This window comes from Asterias amurensis, chromosome 18 (genome assembly GCF_032118995.1).
Source record: "Asterias amurensis chromosome 18, ASM3211899v1".
In the NCBI taxonomy this organism is placed as follows: Eukaryota; Metazoa; Echinodermata; class Asteroidea; order Forcipulatida; family Asteriidae; genus Asterias; species Asterias amurensis.
The window spans coordinates 12,018,662-12,038,808 of record NC_092665.1 but is presented as its reverse complement, the minus strand read 5'-3'; the positions used below and the strand labels follow the sequence as shown (position 1 = coordinate 12,038,808).

The following is a 20,147-nucleotide window of genomic DNA, read 5'->3' as shown; positions in this document are numbered from 1 at the left end:
ATAGAGGGCGCTATATCTCCATCCCGCTATAACCCTATTCTTAAACCAACAAATAATACATTGGTCTTTTAAACCCTGAAATTTTTTACATGAGGCCTGCGGTCCAGTGTAAAAATCGAGCACTGATATTATGTATGGAAAAAATTATTGTCCGTATCCTACCACAATTTTTTTCATTCGTTATGAAATAAATTAGTATCTAATTGACTCCAATGAGATAATCCGTTTGGTAAAAATTAATGAAAAAGTGGTGGCAGGATACGGAAAGATTTCCAGGAATAGTAACCATGGCAATGTTACGGGAAACATTTCCGTATCCTACCACTGCCACTATTTTATTCGTTATGAAATAAAGTCACAAATAAATTAGTATCTTATTTACTCAAATGAGATGTTCCTTTTTTTGGTAAAGAATTAGTGACAAAAATGGTGGCAGGATACAGGAATCTTGCCAGGAATTTCACTACGGCAATGCTAAGGAGGAAACAACCGTATCCTAACACTGTCACTACCTCATTCAAATGAGATATTCCTTTTGGTATGGAATTAGTGAAAAAGTGGTGGCAGGATACGAGCATATAACTAGGCCTATGGCAATGGAGTTTGTCGTGACTTATATTGCTATTTTTATTTGTCAGGCAACAGCCGTTTATTTTGGTACAGAAAACATGTACATTGTATATAATTATTTGCTACATGCAACAGCAGCAAGTGGTATTGGTGCAGCCACAGGAATTGCCTCAACGTCTGGCTTCTTAGAGGCCATAGTTGATTATTAATATAGTACACAATATATAATTCACACACTCGCAAATGTTCCGTGGAAACAAGGTTGGCTCTCAAAAGATCACGTCTGGATCTTTTGAGAGCCAACCTTGTTTCCACGGAACACTTGCGAGTGTGTGAATTATATATTGTGTACTATATTAATAATCAACTATGGCCTCTAAGAAGGGTCTGGGTCACCAATGAAGTAAATGTAAAACACTGTCAATTTACTTAAGTAAAAGTACTGATAAGATGACCCAGACGTGATCTTTTGAGAGCCAACCTTGTTTCCACGGAACATTTGCGAGTGTGTGAATTATATATTGTGTACTATATTAATAATCAACTATGGCCTCTAAGAAGCCAGACGTTGAGGCAATTCCTGTGGCTGCACCAATACCACTTGCTGCTGTTGCATGTAGCAAATATATACAATGTACATGTTTTCTGTACCAAAATAAACGGATGTTGCCTGACAAATAAAAATAGCAATATATAAGTCACTACAAGTCCATAAAATTTATTTACCTTTCTGGATCGAGAACTTCGGCAACACACCTTCCGTTGTCGCATGGTCGAACACGGGGCGGCAGCAGCCACAACCTCGACGGGGGCTGGGTGGGTGTTTGAGCTCCCCTCCCCGCTGGGATGGGCAGCCTTCTCTGGGCTGGGTCCTGGTGGGGGGAGCTCTTCTCACCAGGCCGCTTGTTACAGCCCCATCCCCACCCCTCCCCTGGGCTGAGTGTTGCAGCCCTCTGCTCCTCCCCGCTGGGCCGATGCAGCTCTCCTCATCCCGCTGGTCCCGGTGGTACAGCACTCCTTTTGCTGTGCCGTGTGTTGCACCCTCCTCCCCATTTGGGCCGGGTGTTTGAGCCCTGGTCCCCAGGGCTGCATTCACCTTCTCTGGTGGTAGGGGCATGATGCTCAGGTATACCCTCTGTGCCTGTCAACTTTCCTGTTAAAAAGTCCTTCTGTTCCTTGGCAGACAACTTAGGCCGACGTAACTCGGAGCTCGTAAAAATGCTCAGCAGAGAAATAAGACCACGTTGTGCAAGTATTTCAGCAGCTTTCTACTAACAAGAGAAATTGCTATGTCGACCTTCCCATGGCTCCTGACAAAATGAACATCAATTTCAGCAATAATCATACAATTCCCTAGTTTTCAGTACTCAACTCCGTGGCGACTCCCTGCAGGAAATCACACAAACTTGAGTCATTTACACTCCTGCAATAGTTTCTTATTGAATGAACGGGCGTTGTAGACAGTAAGTATGTGTTGAGCCGTACGTGTAGGTTGTATCCGTGTAAATGTACATCATGTGTCGCCCACTGACTTGTTGTCTAATAACATACCTTTGCGTTCAAGTATAACACCTGTTTGAAAGAGACGCGCTGAAACATCTCATTTGCATAACAAAGAGATTTGCGTATAGTTTGACACAGTCTTGGTTTACGGAATTCGGTGAACGTCTGCGAGTTACATAGGAAACATACAGAGAGGACAAAAACAACGCTGTATGCGGTTTCTTTGTTGTGAAAGAACATTTTAGGTTTGTGTTCTTCGAAATGAGTAAATGCATTTTGCTGAGCCAGTTAATAGGCACTGGACACATTTAGTAATTGTCAAAGACCAGTCTTCTCACTTGGTGTATCTCAACATATGCATAGAATAACAAACCTGTGAAAATTTGAGCTATAATATTGGTCGTCTAAGTTGCGAGATAATAATGGAAGGAAAACAAACACCCTTGTCACACGAACCAATGTGTGTTTTCGGAAGCTTGATTTCGAGATCTTAAAATCTTATTCCGAGGTGCTGAAATCAAATTAAAATATTTAAGTGACAAAATACTTTGAGTAATTTTGAGTAATTACCAATAGTGTCCACTGCCTTTAAGTCTTTTATTATTTGAGTGAGAAATTATCTATTTCTCAAACACTACGTTACTTCAGAGGGAGCCATTTCTCACATTTTTGTTAAACTATCAACAGCTCTGAGCTCTCCATTGCTCGTTACCAAGTAAGTTCTTATGCTGACAATTATTTTGAGTAATTACCAATAGTGTCCAGTGCCTTTAATGTATTTATGTATTAGGACAAGTATCCACAACTTTCGGATTCTGTGTTCAACTTCTGAGCCGATTTGATGATAGATTGGGAATTGAAACTGGCAGCATAAAACAATGTCAGCGTGTCTTTGCTTTATTTTGGGTAACTAGCAAACATTCCGAAGTGCTGACCAGCCCCCCGAAAAATAAGACGTGTACCGAAAAGATATTTAGATTGTTTCAAGAGGCTGTGAGACTTTGAAGCCTTTGTTTTAGTATTTCTGAAATTTTAGTATTTTTGGCATTGGTTACACAACGTGCCATTGCTTTAGCGCCCTCTGTTGACAATGTAACCTCTCTCAGCGTATGTGTGTGCGGTTCTGATTTTTTGAAGGCTTCATTTCTACCTTCTGATCCTGATGAAGAAAGTGTTCTTCATTTTGACCATCAGTAGAGTAATATAAATAACTTTTGGTTCATGTTGGAGTTCCGGTTTTGGCTTGAGTAGGAGACTACGTTGCAACGCTTTTTGAAATAATCCTCCAATGGGGGAGGTGTGCATAGACGAAGTTATAATAATTAAATGGACTTTGGGCTTTGGTTTGGTTTCGCTTGTCCCCAGCGCCTTGCTTTAACCAAAGACGCTGGGATGGGCAAACGTATCATGCACTGTCAATGGTTTAATATTGCGCAGTCCCAACATGCGTCACACTCACACTGCACCATATTTTTTTACGGTGCGTTCGTTAAGCTTCCCTGGGTGCTCACTTGGGTGAGCCCCTGACAAGAGCTAATCGAACGATTACACTCGCCCTCTCTCGTGGTGACGGCATGCATCTCAGGTCACCCCCAAGTGACCCACTCACAAGCAGGGCACTGGGGGCTCACCCTGGTCAGCCCGTCGAACGTACCGGGGCAGACCGGGGTCGACCCAGGGAAGCTAAACGAACGCACCCTTATATGCATTGTACGCATGACGTACTTCCTGAACAAGAATCTGTGCAAGCGATTAGCCAATCCCAGCGGTCCTGGATTGACTGGCCGCTGGGGCCGAGCGAATGGTTTGGTAGTCTCGTCTAAAGACAGGGGTTAGGGGTGTTGCCGTACAAAACCCCTCACTGCATGGCACAGGAATATGCGCCCGGGCAGACTCAACTTAGGCCTCTGACAACTTGGCGCATGTTCGAAAGTTTCGATATTACTTGTTAGACGGTGATCTTTTTTGTCTGTTTGCGCCATCATCGAATGACATTTTGTTTAGCACATGGAAAGAGCTTCATTCTGGCAATTAATATTGGTAATTGAACGAAGGGAGTGGGATGCAAAACCCACAGTTTTTTGCATGGTGTGCAAAAAGATAAAATTTTGCACAGTAAGCAAAGTATAATGCGGCATAAAAGGGGTTGGGTACTTTTAGAGGACGCAAAACGCAATATCCACAGATTTACATTAAACTTACACGGTTTGAAGATAATGGCGTTTTTAGGAAGATAATGACTACTTACTAATGTAAAGTTTCACAGGTTTATTTTAAACATATTTTGAGATACACCAAGTGAGCACACTGATCTTTGACGACTACCAAATGTGTCCAGTGCATTTAATTGAAATGTGAGCCGTTGGTCTCACTCGTAAATGTTTTGTCTGTAGTGCAAAGCGTTCGACCGAAAGAAAACCTGAACTTCCAACGAACAAAACAAGAAACGGTTACCCCGCCAAGTCGAAAAAAGAGGAGTTTCTTATGTTAGTTGATCTTAATCAGTATATGATAAACAACCAACCCCACCAAAAATACAAACAGGATTCTGTTTCCAAAACAAAACCGGCCAAGGAAAAATATTTGTCGTGGGAACAACACTTTGGTTCTAACAACATCATCATTGGTTTCGGGTTGAACCGCGGAGCGACTACTTTTTTTTGTTTAAAAACATCGTTCTAAGTTGGCTGAGTAACAATGTCAATACTCAATGAGGAGATGATTTGGAAACCCCCTCCCCCCCTCCCCCCCCCCCAACAAAAATAAAAAGCAAAGCAAAGGCAGGCAGGTGCTTGAACCCACTGTGCAATTCCCGCAACGACGGAGATAAAAACCGTACTCTCTATAAATGTAAAAGAGTGAAAAACACCACTCTTTACATTTCGAGTTGTCCCTCAAATGGCTCTTTAAAAAGAAATGTGGTTATTTCACCTTTTAAGAGGAGTTTCACTCCAGGACAGAGTGAACAATCACTCAAAAGAGACAAACTTTTCCGAGTGAAAAGAGTTTTCCCTCAAATGGCTCTTTGAAAAGAGTGGTTGTTATTTCACCTTTAAGAGGGGTTTCACTCCAGGACAGAGTGAAAACTCACTCAAAAGAGTCAAAGTTTTCCGAGTGGAAGACCACTCGGAAAAGAGTTGTCCCTCATATGGCTCTTTAAAGAGTGCCTTTTCACTCTTTTGCATTTAGAGAGCAACGACGGAGATAAAACCGTATTCTCTTCACATTTGGTAATTGCCAAAGTGTCTTCTCAAATTGTCTCTCACTTGGTGTATCTCAACATATGCAACAAAATAACAAACCTCTGAAAATTTGAACTCAATTGTACGTCGAAGTTGCGAGATAATAAAGGAAGAAAAACACCTTGTCACACACGAGTTGTGTGCTTTCATATGCTTGATTTTGGGACCTCAAATTCTAATTCTGAGGTCTCGAAATCAAAATAATTCAAATGTTTTCGTGGAAAATTACTTCTTTCTCGAAAACTACGTCACTTCAGAAGGAGCCGTTTTGCACAATATTGCTTTACTATCAACAGCTCTCTGTTGCTCGTTAACAAGTAGGTTTTTATGCTATCAGGGTCATTCCAGTATTTACCAATAGTGTCCAGTGCCTTTAAAGACAGTGGACACTATTGGTAATTGTCAGAATCCAGTCTTCTCACTTGGTGTATCTCAACATATGCATAAAATAACAAACCTGTGGAAATTTGAGCTCGATTGGTCGTTGGAGTTGCAAGAAAGAAAAAACACGCTTGTCACACGAAGTTGTGTGCTATCAGATGCTTGATTTCGAGACCTCAAATTCTAAACTTGAGGTCTCGAAATCAAATTCGTGGAAAATTACTTCTTTCTCAAAAACTAAATCACTTCCGAGGGAGCCGTTTCTCACAATGTTTTATACTATCAACCTCTCCCCATTACTCGTTACCAAGTGAAGTTTTATGCTGATAATTAGTTTGAGTAATTACTAATAGTGTCCAGTGCCTTTAAGTTTCGTATTATAACTAACATCTTAAGAAAGTATCAATTATGTGCGTATCGCTGATCGGGCCTTGGTCCTGAGGCAATTTTTTGTTCCTGTACATCAACATTGCAACAACTGTCGTACTGCTTTGCAATTGGGGAATTTATTTTCTATAAATCGATTCTAAAAAGGAAAATCTTTAAAAACAAAATCAGGAAGAAGAAAAATTGAGGGTGGTGCACAATTCTATACTACAGAAGATAAAAATTGCGGTCCGGAGGCGCCTCTTCACCCGTAAACCCAACCTCCTTTTCAATGATCTATTCCCCCAAACTAAAATGGCCACTCGTTCGTGATCCAATCTCCCGTGAAAAACATCAGCTTTCCCCACCGGAGCAGCCCTGCCTGTTCAGAATGATGGCACCACCGAACAGAGGTCAATACATTTTAACAGCGCCGTAAAAAGATTACCGCGAAAACAAGCAAAAAACATATTCACTCCAATCATGGAGAAAGAAAATTCCTCCATGCTCCAATTAAACAACTTGACACCATAGTAGCGACAGGGATAGGTCGAGTTGTCACACGAAGACATTGTCCATTGTCTTGACCAGATCAGATAAAAACGTCCCTTTAAAGGCACTGGACACCTTTGGTAATTGTCAAAGACCACGGCCCAATTTCATAGAGCTGCTTAAGCAAAAAGTTCCTTGCTTAGTAAAATCAGATTACCGGCCAAGAAACCACTCAATTGTTTTGCTAAGTAAACAACAGCTAAATACCAGTCACAAGCAATGTATATGGCATGACATTTTGGCCAGTAACATGTGTAAAATAAGCAAGCTATTTTCATGCTTAAGCAATTTTTTTGCTTAAGCAGCTCTATGAAATTGGCCCCACGGCCCAATTTCATAGAGCTGCTTAAGCAGAAAATACTGCTTAAAAAAACTCCCTGCTTAGCAATAATGAGCAGAATACCAGCCACACATTGTAGATGTGACATAGCAGTTTGGCTGGTAACCTTTTTATGGTAAACACAATTTTGTTGTGCTTAGCTACTTTTTGTGCTTAAGCAGCTCTATGAAATTTGACCTATAGTATTCTCACTTGGCGTATCCTAGAGAATAGAGAATAAAAAAGAAGAAAAAACACCCTTGTTGCACAAATTTGTGATTCTTTCAGGCCTAAAGTCTTTTAATATTTTAGTGAGAAAAAATATCTTTCTGAAAAACTACGTTACTTCAGAGGGAGCCATTTCTCACAATGTTTTGTACTGGGCGACTTGCATAAAAAAATAAAAAAAAAAAACTATCAACAGCTCTCCATTGCTCGTTACCAAGTAAGTTTTTATGCTGACAATTTTTTTGAGTATTTACCAATAGTGTCCATGCCTTTAATGATGCGGATGACTTTATCGTATTCTGGCCTATCATGTGACTTTGCGCGTGACCGTGAAACAGAGTTGCTGATGAAAAACACTGAGAGGTGATTTATTGGGTTTGTTTAAAGGCAGTGGACACTTTGGGTAATTACTCAAATTAATTGTTAGCATAAAAACATACTTGGTAACGGGCAATGGAGAGTTGTTGATGGTACAAAACGTTGTGAGAAACGGCTCCCTCTGAAGTAACGGTTTTTTTTAAGAAGAGGTAATTTCTCCCTGAAATATTAGAAGACTCCAGGCCTGAAGCCTTTTGTTAGGCATCTGAAAGCACACAAAATAATTGTGAATCAAAGGGTGTTTTTTTCTTGCATTACTCCTCTAAAAGGAACACGTTGCCTTGGAGTCGGACGAGTTGGTATATAAAAAGAGTTTGTAACCCTTTTTATAAAATGCATATGGTTGGAAAGATGTTTTAAAAGTAGAATACAATGATCCGCACAAATTTGCCTCGAAATTGCGTGGTTTTCCTTTTACTGTGCGAACTAACACGGTCGGCCATGGGAGTCAAAACTTTGACTCCCATAAATGGCCGAGGAAGTCAAAACTTTGACTCCCATAAATGGCCGAGGGAGTCAAAAATTTGACTCCCATAAATGGCCGACCGTGTTAGTCGACGAGGTAAAAGGAAAACCGTGCAATTGCGAGGCATGTTTGTGTGGATCATTGTATTATACTTTTAAAGCATCTTTCTACCCATATGCATTTTATAAAAAACGGTTACAAACGCTTTTCAAAGACCAACTCGACCGATCCAAGGCAACGTGTTCCTTTAAGTACTCCGTGTAATGTTACACTCTTGCTAAGTACAGTCTGTGTGTTGGGCTGTTGGTGAGTCGAAAGTTATATATTTATTCTGAAGCTCTACGAAAAAAAGTATATACCACGCCTTGTTGGTCAGAACCTGGCGCCAAGTGCGAGATAACAGTTCTGCCATAAATACATAAGTCAAACGAACACTCATAGTTGGTCTATTCCTTGCTGTCTCAATCGTGAAGCTGCATCATTTTTGGAGGAGAGAAACCACTTTATTTCAAGAAAAATTCTGTGCTTAATAAAGATGGACGCCTATCATCACCACCAGGATACCAGGCCGTCTCTCCTGCGTACGTTCGTTACTTCAGTGGGGTGCCCACCAACAGCATGCGGGCCGACAATTATCAAGCCCGAACACCGGGAGTCGAGCGGTGTGGCGTCCGGTAATTGCACCCGGTCGGAAGAAGGAGTGGAGAGGGAACTCACGACGGTCGGCAGTACAGCCACGGGCAGCTCGTCCACGGTGAAAGAGGAAACATCTGATGATAAACCGGACCCGGCGGACAAGCCTCCATACTCTTATGTAGCCCTGATCGCCATGGCCATTAAAGAAGCACAGGACAGGCGACGTACACTCAGTCAGATATACCAGTACATCATCAACAAGTTCCCGTACTATGAGAAAAACAAGAAAGGCTGGCAGAACTCCATCCGACACAACTTGAGCCTCAACGAGTGTTTTGTGAAGATACCACGAGAAGGAGGTGGTGAGAGGAAGGGGAACTTCTGGACTCTTGACCCGGCTTATGATGATATGTTTGAGAAGGGAAACTACCGGAGGAGACGAAGAATGCGACGGCCTCATCGGACTTTGGATCTCTCCATGTTAGAGAAGCCCTACCTTGGCTCCGACCCTCAGTATCCCTACCACCTCACCACTAAGTACCTACACCCTTCCTATACCAACTGGGGTGTTTCCCATCACCAGGTACCGGTCAATCAGTCCCCACCTCACTACACGTATACCTCATGCCAGGTAGCGGCTGCAGCAGCAGCGGCCGCCGCGGCTAACAACCCCCGTGGAATGCCTCTCAATCACGGCGTCTCGTCCCCTCAGCTCCCGGTGACAGTTCCAACCGTCCAGCAGGCGCACCACTACGGACAAATGCAAATCCACCACCAGCCCGTGGCGTTTCCGAGCCCCGTTGGATCGCCGTATTCCTCCGGTGCTCAGATGACTCCAGTGCCGGCAATGGGACCGGGCAGTCCCGGACCGACGGGAGGTTTTGAAGACGGCAGTTTATCTGTGAGTTTTTCCACGCCCTTTGCTAGCTATCATGCCCCGTGTAGAAGACAACCAGATGGATTACCATATTATTGAAAATCAAACATAAGTCTATAAAAAAAAGTAGGTCTAAGGTTCCCAGCTTCTAAAAGTTCCTGCTTGTTTTTGTGTGTTTTGAACAAAAAAGGTTTAGTTTTGTTCTTTGCGTTGGTTTAGTTTGGGTGATTGTGCGGACGCCACCGCTAAGCCGGGTTTGCCCTCAACTTTTTAAGCGCTTTTCAGTTCAATAGTCCGCCAGCTTTTTCACTTATCCACATGTTTTTATGGTTTTCTGTCAACGTTTTATTTGTTGTCACCGGAATTTGAAGGTGAATGTCAAAGTTAGTAACAACATTTTCCAACAATAAAAAAGGGAGACGATTTGTGACTCTTTCGGTCAATAGATGAATATGTTGTTTTCATTTTTTTTTTCAATTACTTTCATAATTGTGTTATGACGAATTGTATCAATCAATGATCTTTTCCGTTTTACCTAAAAGGTTCCGTAAACTTGACCAGTAAGGGCGTTCTGTTTTACGTTTAAGACACTGGACACTATTGGTAATTGCCAAAGAACAGTCTTCTCACTTGGTGTATCTCGACACACGCACAAAATAACAAACCTGTGAAAATTTGAACTCAAATTGTCATCGCAGTTGCAAGAAAATAATGGGAAATCACCACCCTTGTTGCACAGATTTGTGGGATTTTAGGTACCTAATAAATGAGTGTTCACAGGAATGTGCACACATACTGTGCGACTTTCCTAATCTAAACCCCATTCTCAAAAATGTCCCTGCATTATGTTGTTAAAATAATGCAGGAAATTGTGTGGATGGTTCAAACTTCGATCTGTACTGAATTTACATATGATCATGTCATTGATCAAAAAATGTGGTTTAATTTAAACATACATTTAGCAACTTTGTCTTAAAGAAGGCACTGGACACTATTGGTAGTTAACTCAAAATAATTGTTAAATGTTAGCATAAAACCTTACTTGGTAACGAGCAATGGAGAGCTGTGGATAGTATAAAACATTAGCAACTTTGTCTTAAAGAAGGCACTGGACACTATTGGTAGTTACTCAAAATAATTGTTAATTGTTAGCATAAAACCTTTCTTGGTAACGAGCAATGGAGAGCTGTTGATAGTATAAAACATTGTGAGAAACGGCTCTCTCTGAAGAAGGTAGTTTTCTCACTCAAATAGTACAAGACAGCTGAATCATTTTATTGTGCCTTTTAAAGAACACAAATAATGAACGAAAAACACCCTTGTTATAAAAATGTGTATGCTTTCAGATGCCTAATAAAATGTTTCATGCCAGAAGTCTTTTAATATTGGAGCGAGAAATTACACCTTTCTCAAAAACTACGTTATTTCAGAGGGAGCCGTTTTCTCACAATGTTTTATACTATCAACAGCTCTCCGTTGCTCGTTACTAAGTAAGTTTTTATGCTAACACTTATTTTTAGTAATTACCAATAGTGTCCAGTGCCTTTAAAAGTATTTTCTTTTGTTTAGTGAATAATAGGATAAGTTGCAATAGACGCCATCTTTACGGGCAAATTGCATTTAAGCTTGCAGGCGCGTCAAGCGCTCAGTTTATTAACGCAACCACGCTGTTTACTAACCAATCAGGCAACGAGTTTTTTTAATTCTGCGCGTGCTGCACGCCGTTCTCGCGCAAAACACACGGCTATGTGTTCCAAATTGCCCGTAAAGATGGCCGATTTACGTCATGTGGGAACTATCTATTTTAAGTTGTGTAAAAGAATGCTCTGAGTGTATCAATTTTCACTGAAATCCTGGACGAAATGCTTATTTTGACCCGGGTGAAAGTAGGCCAGGCAAATCTCATCGGGTTTTGGGCAAAAGGGGTGACGGACAAAAATAGTCTGCTCCCTTTTTGAAATATTATGGCACTACTGTTGTGTCCTCAGAACTTATCAATAACATGCGGGAAATACCCGGTATGCCCGGGGAGCTCCATTGAACCGATATTGTTATATTACAACTTCTCTAGCTTATTATATAAACAAACTGAACTATTAACAAAATACATTAAAGATAATTGTAAATAATTATTCTGCACCAACATAAAGCTGCTAAACTACCAATGCAATGCTTTATCAACACTTGTATTTATATGTAAGAAGTTATACTAAGGACATAATTTCTTTAAAATATTGAAATGCAATCGAGGGGGAAATAAACTCAACCCTTGCACCTTTTATTTTAAATGACTAAGTTACTCAATTTGAAGACTTGGACACTATTGGTAATTTTCAAAGACTAGCCTTCACAGTTGGTGTATCTCAACATATGAATAAAATAACAAACCTGTGAAAATTTGAGCTCAATCGGTCGTCGAAGTGGCGAGATAATAATGAAAGAGAAAAAACACCCTTGTCACGCGAAGTTGTGTGCTTTTAGATGGTTGATTTCGAGACCTCAAATTCTCGAAAACTACTTAACTTCAGAGGGAGCCGTTTCTCACAATGTTTTATACTATCAACCTCTCCCCATTACTCGTTACCAAGAAAGGTTTCATGCGAATAATTAATTTGAGTAATTACCAATAGTGTCCACTGCCTTTAATAGAACCTAAACTTTCACGCACCCGTGTAAAACCAGCCACCCATCATCTGTTAAAAGTTGTTACAAGTTTACAAGGTTGATTTTTATTATTTTTTTTTTTTAAATGGAGAACGTACGTATCTCATATCAGCAAAGATTTAAACAAGTTTTTAAAAGTCCCAGGGGCTTCAGCTTAACCTGGGTCCAGGCTGAACCCAAAACTGGTTTATTATTTCGATTTTGTTCAGTGGATATCTTGTTTTAAATTATATTAAAGGCAGTGGACATTATTGGTAATTACTCAAAATGATTATTAGCATAAAACCTTTCTTGATTACTAGTAATGGGGAGAGGTTGATGGTATAAAACATTGTGAGAAACAGCTCCCTCTGAAGTGCCATAGTTTTCGAGAAAGAAGTAAGTTTTCACGAATTTGATTTCGAGACCTCAAGTTTAGAGTTTGAGGTCTCGAAATCAAGCATCAGAAAACACACAACTTCGTGTGACAAGGGTGTTTTTTCTTTCGTTATTATCTCGCAAACTCGACGACCGATTGAGCTCAAATTTTCACAGGTTTGTTATTTTATGCATATGTTAAGATACACCAAATGAGAAGATGGTCTTTGACAATTACCAACAGTGTCCACTGTCTTTAAATTATATTAAGATTATACATTCACAGTTTCACACGCCAGTTTTGACTAAGTTATTGGAACATCAATAGTAATGATGTTCTACAATAACTTTTGTTCTCCATTTTTATAAGTCATTTTCAGATTATTTTACCATGATTTGAACAACCCTGAATAACCCTTGAATACTATATCCAGTTTTATTTTAAGCTGGGCGATGAAAACGTTCAACTGCAACACTGGGCAACCCAATAAAGCCACTGTGATTTTAGGTTAGTGTAGTCAAAATGTTATCGATAGTTGCTCCCTTTTTGTTCTTCTCAAATTTTCAGATAGAAATAAGAGGGCACGGTATTGCATCTATGCTTTATTTTTTCTGCGAGTGCGATTTAATTATATTTTTGCCTCTGCATGTATATTTGATCGATTATAAAAAATAAACAAACATTATTAGTAAAGAGCACATTTGTTTCTGTGAAAATAAGATATGATACCCTCTTAGGTTTGGGGTTATAGTTTTCTCTGTATGTTAAACTTGATCAATATTTATAGCATCTACTTTGTGTAACCTGTCTATTTAGTTCACGACTGCATTACCATTATTCGATTATGTGTATAAGTATAATTATGGATGCTAAACACAGTTTTTGGAAAATGCTAATATTATTTTAGGGTTTCTAACTTCAAACATCTTAAAGGCAGTGGACATTATTAGTAATTGTCAAAGACTAGCCTTCACAGTTGGTGTATCTCAACATATGCATAAAAAAACAAACCTGTGAAAAGTTCAGCTCAATCGGTCATCGAAGTTGTGAGATACCCTTGTCACACGAAGTTGTGTACGTTTAGATGGTTGATTTCGAGACCTCAAGTTCTAAATCTGAGGTCTCGAAATCAAATTCGCGGAAAATTTCTTCTTTCTCGAAAACTATGGCACTTCAGAGGGAGCCGTTTCTCACAATGTTTTATACCATCAACCTCTCCCCATTACTCGGCACCAAGAAAGGTTTTATGATAATAATTATTTTGAGCAACTACCAATAGTGTCCACTGCCTTTAAATTTGTAGGTGATAAACCATGCACAAAAGAACCTGATTATGTACATTTCAAAGAAAAAAATGAACGAGTGGCACTCAGTTCGGAGGTTGCAGGTTCAAGTTCCACCCAAGTCAGTTTTTCTCAGTTCAACCCTATAAAGCATGACAGTTTTTCAATTGAGTCGATTTGTAAATGTAAAACATCGGTTTTTGAGGTTGTAAGTTGCAGGCATGGTTTGAATCCCTTGGTCTTTTTAGAAAAGGGGTTTCTGTTTAACCGGATTTCTAAGGGTGTGCCCCCTAAGATTAACAATACAAAATGATCACAGATTTTCACATTACTTCATATGGTATACTAAGATGGTCATGGTGAATTTTCTTTTGAAATGTTTTTACCTGAACCTTTTTTTAGTCAAAGGCTCGATTTTTTGGAAAGATTGTTTCCACTTTGTTCTTGTGATTCCCCAAACCGATTGAACTCCAACCCCAGGTTGGTTTTCACTCTCGTGAGACACCAACCAGAAAGAGTTGAAATTGAGTATTTGCTATAATTTATTTTTGCATATCGTTAAACAGCTGGCCTAGCTTTAAATATTGCATGAAAGCAGTAATTATGTATATATAAAAAATATGATTGTGTGGCTTTATTTACAATAAATAAAAGTGTTTTTGGTTTATTTTATGATCAAGTTTTTTTCTCTTTGTTGTATTAAAAATGTTCGAACTGTTGAAAGCGGAAGTTTGAGTTTGAGCACAAAGAAGATCCGTGTACAGGAAATATCATTTGATAATAAAAAACACATTCTGAAAATCTCCCAGCTCCTAATTGATACGAGTGCTTAAACACGGGTACCAGCCAATCTGCTGCCCCTAATTGTCCCACCCGCAAAATGCATTTTGTGTCAAGTATTGAACTAGTAATTTATAGGCCACAGCCTTTATTTAGATACACAAATCCGAACATTGCTCTACGACGATCTTTTCAAAGCAAAATAAGTTCTATTCTTGCTTTTTAAAGACAGCGATCGACATTAATTAGGAACAACAGGGCCCAATTTCATTGCTTAAAGGCAGTGGACACTATTGGTAATTACTCAAAATATTTATTAGAATAAAACCTCACTTGGTAACAAGTAATGGGGAGCTGTATAAAATATTATGAGAAACGGCTCCTCTGAAGTAACGTAGTTTTTGAGAAAGAATTTGACTTCTAGACATCAGATTTAGAATTTGAGGTCTCGAAATCAAGCGATTTAGCCCAAATTTTCACAGGTTTGTTGTTTTATGTATATGCTGAGATACACCAAGTGAGAAGACTGGTATTTGACTGGTATTACCAAAGTGTCCAGTGTCTTAAAGGTTTTGGGTACTTTTTCAAAATGTCCATTGGTTTACATTAAACTTACAGGGTTTGAAGATAATGATAGTGGAAAGCTTCCTTTTAAATATTACTTACAGAGGTGGAGTAGTTTTTGAGAAATGAGTAAAAAAAAATTCATGAAAATACGTTTGTAAATGATTAAAATAATTTTCATGACATTGTTTTACTCATTTCCCCCAAATTACAGCACCTCAGCATGTAATATTTTCAGGGAAGCTTTCTACTATCATTATCTTCAAACTGTGTAAGTTTAATGTAAATCTGTGGACATTGTGTTTTTTTGTCCTACAAAAGTTACATAGACTCTTTAAAGCAGTTTGCTTAATAGTTCTCTGCTTAGCAGGAATGAGCAGGATACCAGTCACACTTTTTACGTGTGACATGGCATGTTGGCAGGTAACCCTACGATAAGACTGTTCCTCTTGTGTTTCAAAGATAAAGGGAATATGTGAATTTCTGTTCTCGCGAGAAATCAGATAATGTGCCAATTTGCGAGTGTAGACCCACGTTTCCGCTGGTGCCTTTTGTTTTTCAATCTCAACACATGACGGGGTGTTTGTTTTGTTTTCGCGGTTCGTTGTTCAATTGGTCTATATTTGTGCTCGTTTATAAACAACAAGTTGAGGATCATTCACCTCTTGTTTTTTGTTTTTTGAAGTATGACGATTTTACATTAAAGGCAGTGGACACTATTGGTAATTACTCAAAATAATTATTAGCATAAAACCTTACTTGGTAACGAGTAATGGGGAGAGGTTGATGGTATAAAACATTGTGAGAAACTGCTCCCTCAGAAGTGCCATAGTGTTTGAGAAAGAAGTAATTTTCAACGAATTCGATTTCGAGACCTCAGATTTAGAACTTGAGGTCTCGAAATCAACCATCTAAACACACACAACTTCGTGTGACAAGGGTGTTTCTTCTTTCGTTATTATCGCGCAACTTCGAAGACCGATTGAGCTCAATTTTTCACAGGTTTGTTGTTTGATGCATATGTTGAGATACACCAAGTGAAAAGACTTTGACAATTACCAATAGTGTCCAGAGTCTTCAAAAGTATTAGCCATGGGTCGCAACGTTGTTTTGGGTATCATGATCAAGCCTGTCGATCACCGTGTCTGACAGCATTCACGCGTGGGTAGCGGCCCCCGTGGCGATGTTTGCAAATCACGCTGTGAACCACACACTATTACTCAACACATTGTTCTTCGATTGAAGGACGATCAAATAAATGGCAGCATGTGACTTAAAACTGGGAATGTCTTTCGTCTTCTTCGTTTTAATTATTCTTCTTCATGGAGTCGAGATGAAACAATGGTATTTACAACTTTTGAATATTGTGGTTGTTTATAACCATAAAAATGACCCACTGTTAACTTTAGTAACCAGTTTGAAAAATCCAAACTCCAGCTACAGATATTAATTCGAACATTTTATTTAAAGACAGTGGATACTATTGGTAATTGTCAAAGACTAGTCTTCGCCGTTCGTGTGTCTCAACATATGCATAACATAACAAACCTGTGAAAAATTGGGCTCAATCGGTCGCCGAATTTGCGAGATAATAACGAAAGAAAGAAAAAAAACCTTGTCACACGAAGTTGTGTGCTTTCTGATGCTTGATTTCGAGACCTCAAATTCTAAACTTGAGGTCTCGAAATCTAATTCGTGGAAAATTACTTCTTTCTCAAAAACTACATCACTTCAGAGGGAGCTGTTTCTCACACTGTTTTATATTATCAACCTCTCCCCATTACTCGTAATCAAGAAAGGTTTTATGATGGTAATTATTTTGAGTAATTACCAATAGTGTCCACTGCCTTTAAAGGAAAAAGATACTTTTGGTTAGCACTCTTAAAATGAATGACAATTAAAACAATTGCTTAGAAGCCCATATCAGCTTTCGATATGAAACATTTTGAGAAGTGTTTCACTTCGAAGAATGTGGTTTTGTAAAAATGTATTAGTTTTTATGCCAAACAATTGAATCTGAGAAGCAATAACGCAGTAAATCTTCTCAGATTGTGTATTCCTATAGGGATTATTCACCTTTTTAAACGATATTTTTAGTTTTATTGGATTAAAACTATCGAACAGTCAAATGGAACTTTTTATTACTAAAACAAATCGTGTGACAGGTTGTGTCATATGGTCATAATATGTCTCTTAATTCAAGTAATTACGATACAAAAAGTTTTAAAAGTTAACAATGTTTTTGGAAGATCTGATTCGTTCTATTCCTCAAGTAAAAGTTTTAAAAGTTAACAACGATTTCTCGAATGACGTGTTCAACTTGGTACGACTGAAAATGTAACTGATCGCGTATTCGCACAGAACTTAAAGGAACACGTTGCCTTGGATCGGACGAGTTGGCCTTTGAAAAGCGTTTGTAACCGTTTGTTATAAAATTAATATGGTTAGAAAGATGTTTTAAAAGTAGAATACAATGATCCACACAAGTATCACTCAAAACTGTACGGTTTACTTTTTACGTGTTGAACTAATACGGCAGGCTAAATATGGGAGTCAAAAACTTGACTCCCATAAATGGCCGACCGTGTTAGTCAACGAGGTAAAAGGAAAACCACGCAATTTTGAGTGATACTTGTGTGGATCATTGTATTCTACTTTTGAAATATCTTTCTAATCATATGCATTTTATAACAAACGGTTAAAAACGCTTTACAAAGACCAACTCGACCGATCCAAGGCAACGTGTTCCTTTAAATTGCATAAAGATGGTACCCCGCCGTAACCTCGCCAGAAACTCTTGACAAAAATTCGCTGCTGCACACTGTATTCAGCTTGACAAAAAAACAATCTATGACCTCAAAGGTCTCTTCGTAAAGTCCCACCCCATTTTTTCAAGGGTTGTTACATAAAAGGTGAAGGCCTATAGCCCTATTTATTTCTCTGATGGTTTGTTTCTTCTCATACTTCGCTACTCCTTCAACACCTCGCCAAGCCCGCATCGTCGATTCAAGATAAAAATGTTCGCCGTAATCAACTGTTGTGAGAAGTTAGTCAAAACAAACCTCTGCAACACCTCCAGTGATTTCTATACCCGAGTGACCCCCCGAGGTCACCCTCTACCACGGCAAGACGCAAGACGCAAGCCAGTGACGTTGTTGGTCTTCTTTCTAGACGTCATCACAACAAAGTACGCAGTTTGTAAGATTATCCCCCGGCTGTCAATTGTATACTCTTTTGTACATTAGAATTGCTGTCCCTTAAAAAAAAAATCAAGATTTTTTTTTTTTTAGGGTTTCCCCTTTTTTGAATCGAAATTTGGGATTGTACAGAAGAAACATTCTTACCCCCGGGTGGAAAACTTGGGCTGAAGGAATTTTAATCAAAAGTGGGCGCTATACGGCAAAATGTATACACCGTTCACCATAATGGAGGAGTGGGAAGGGGCGCATAGAATCAATGGAGACAGGGTCCCCTCTGACGGCGGCTTGTCCAAACATAATGAAAGAATATACAATTTCGAACATTATTTTACCTAGCATGTAAAACGTATTTTCATGACATTGTTTACTCATTCTCAAAAACTACAGCACCTCGGCAAGTAATATTTTAACTTAAGGGACTGAGCTTTCTATCACCAATTATCTTCAAACTGTGCCATCTGTGGACATTGTGTTTCGTGTCCTACAAAACGTACCGGAATCCTATAAATTATAATTAACCAAAAGTGAATCACAGCCAATATTTACCCGAAAGACCCGAAAGACCCTTTCCAACCTTTCTTTACACATACCACAAGTTATCACCTGACAACTACCCCAACATTAATTGTTTGGAAAACAACTGCAGAAAGTTTACAACATTTCGGATGGTTTGTCAATCAAGTGTTTTTTTATCAGTGGTGTCTGTGCAAGATATACAGCTGATAACCTCTACTGACTGATTGTTTGTGGGGGTTGTTTACAATAAACATCTCCCTTATGTAACAATATATTCGTGTGCAAATACCTGGAATATCAAACCAGGAGTGAGCCAAACTCTTCCCAACTTAGGGATAATCTTAGGACTAAGGACGAGTCAAGTTCTGTATCCGAAGACACTAAAGTCATTGGACACTTTCTGAACAGAGAAATTAAAAGTTCACAGATTTACAAATAACTTACAGGGTTTACAGAAGGTAATGGTGGAAGACTTCCCTTGAAATATTATTCCATGAAATGCTTTACTTTTTGAAAAAAAAACAGTAAAGCAATTATCAATTCTCGATATCGAGAATAACGGATTTATTTTAAACACATGTCATGACACGGCGAAACGTGCGGAAACAAGGGTGGGTTTTCCCGTTACTTTCTCCCGACTCCGATGACTAATTGAGCCTAAATTTTCACAGGTTTGTTATTTCATATATAAGTTGTAATACACGAAGTGTGGGCCTTTGGACAATACTGTTTACCAATGTTGTGCGATTGCTTTAAGACGCATTGAACCCATCCTAAGTTAGGACGAGTTACTCGTCCTCCTAACTCGACATAGGAATCATCCTAGCGTTTCGTAAAAATAAGAAAATAACAGCGATTTTTGTTCACCAAAATGAGGAGCTGAGGAGGCAAGTCGGGGTGGAAGGGATCGGCTTCGTATTGAGGAGGCACAGGCTGAGGTGGTTTGGTCATGTGGAGAGAAAGGAGGATGCTGACTGGGTCAAGAGGTGTACCAACAGAATTGTGGATTGGCCCATATCAGATTCAATTGTGTCTGCCATGCAATACTGTCCGCTCCGGACACTTTTGCATATGCAATCGTGTCCGGGCTATGCAAAAACCGTCCGGTGGACATGTACATGACTGTACATGTATGTGCGCGCAAGCAAGCTCGCATGCACTGAACCTACGTATATGCAGCATGAATATTCACGTATTTTATGATTGCAGCGAATACCCAACGGCGAACATTTTCCACTTCCGTCGACCAATGGCGTTTAATTTA

At 39.3% G+C, this 20,147-nt stretch overlaps 2 protein-coding genes across 2 annotated transcripts in view; one reads left to right on the top strand and one right to left on the bottom strand.

Moving 5' to 3' along the window:
* The window catches only part of LOC139950866 (uncharacterized), a 76,518-nt gene extending 75,114 nt beyond the window's left edge, over positions 1-1,404 (bottom strand). Inside the window, exon 1 of the mRNA XM_071949701.1 lies at positions 1,297-1,404. The gene's annotated coding sequence lies outside the window, so the exon portion shown is untranslated. The remainder of the gene's footprint in view (positions 1-1,296) is intronic.
* Positions 1,405-8,477: 7,073 nt separating this feature from the next.
* LOC139950737 (uncharacterized) lies at positions 8,478-10,559 on the top strand. Its single transcript, XM_071949531.1, has one exon. It carries the CDS (start codon positions 8,541-8,543, stop codon positions 9,615-9,617), a length of 1,077 nt encoding a protein of 358 aa, XP_071805632.1. The 5' UTR covers positions 8,478-8,540; the 3' UTR covers positions 9,618-10,559.
* Positions 10,560-20,147: the final 9,588 nt, after the last annotated feature.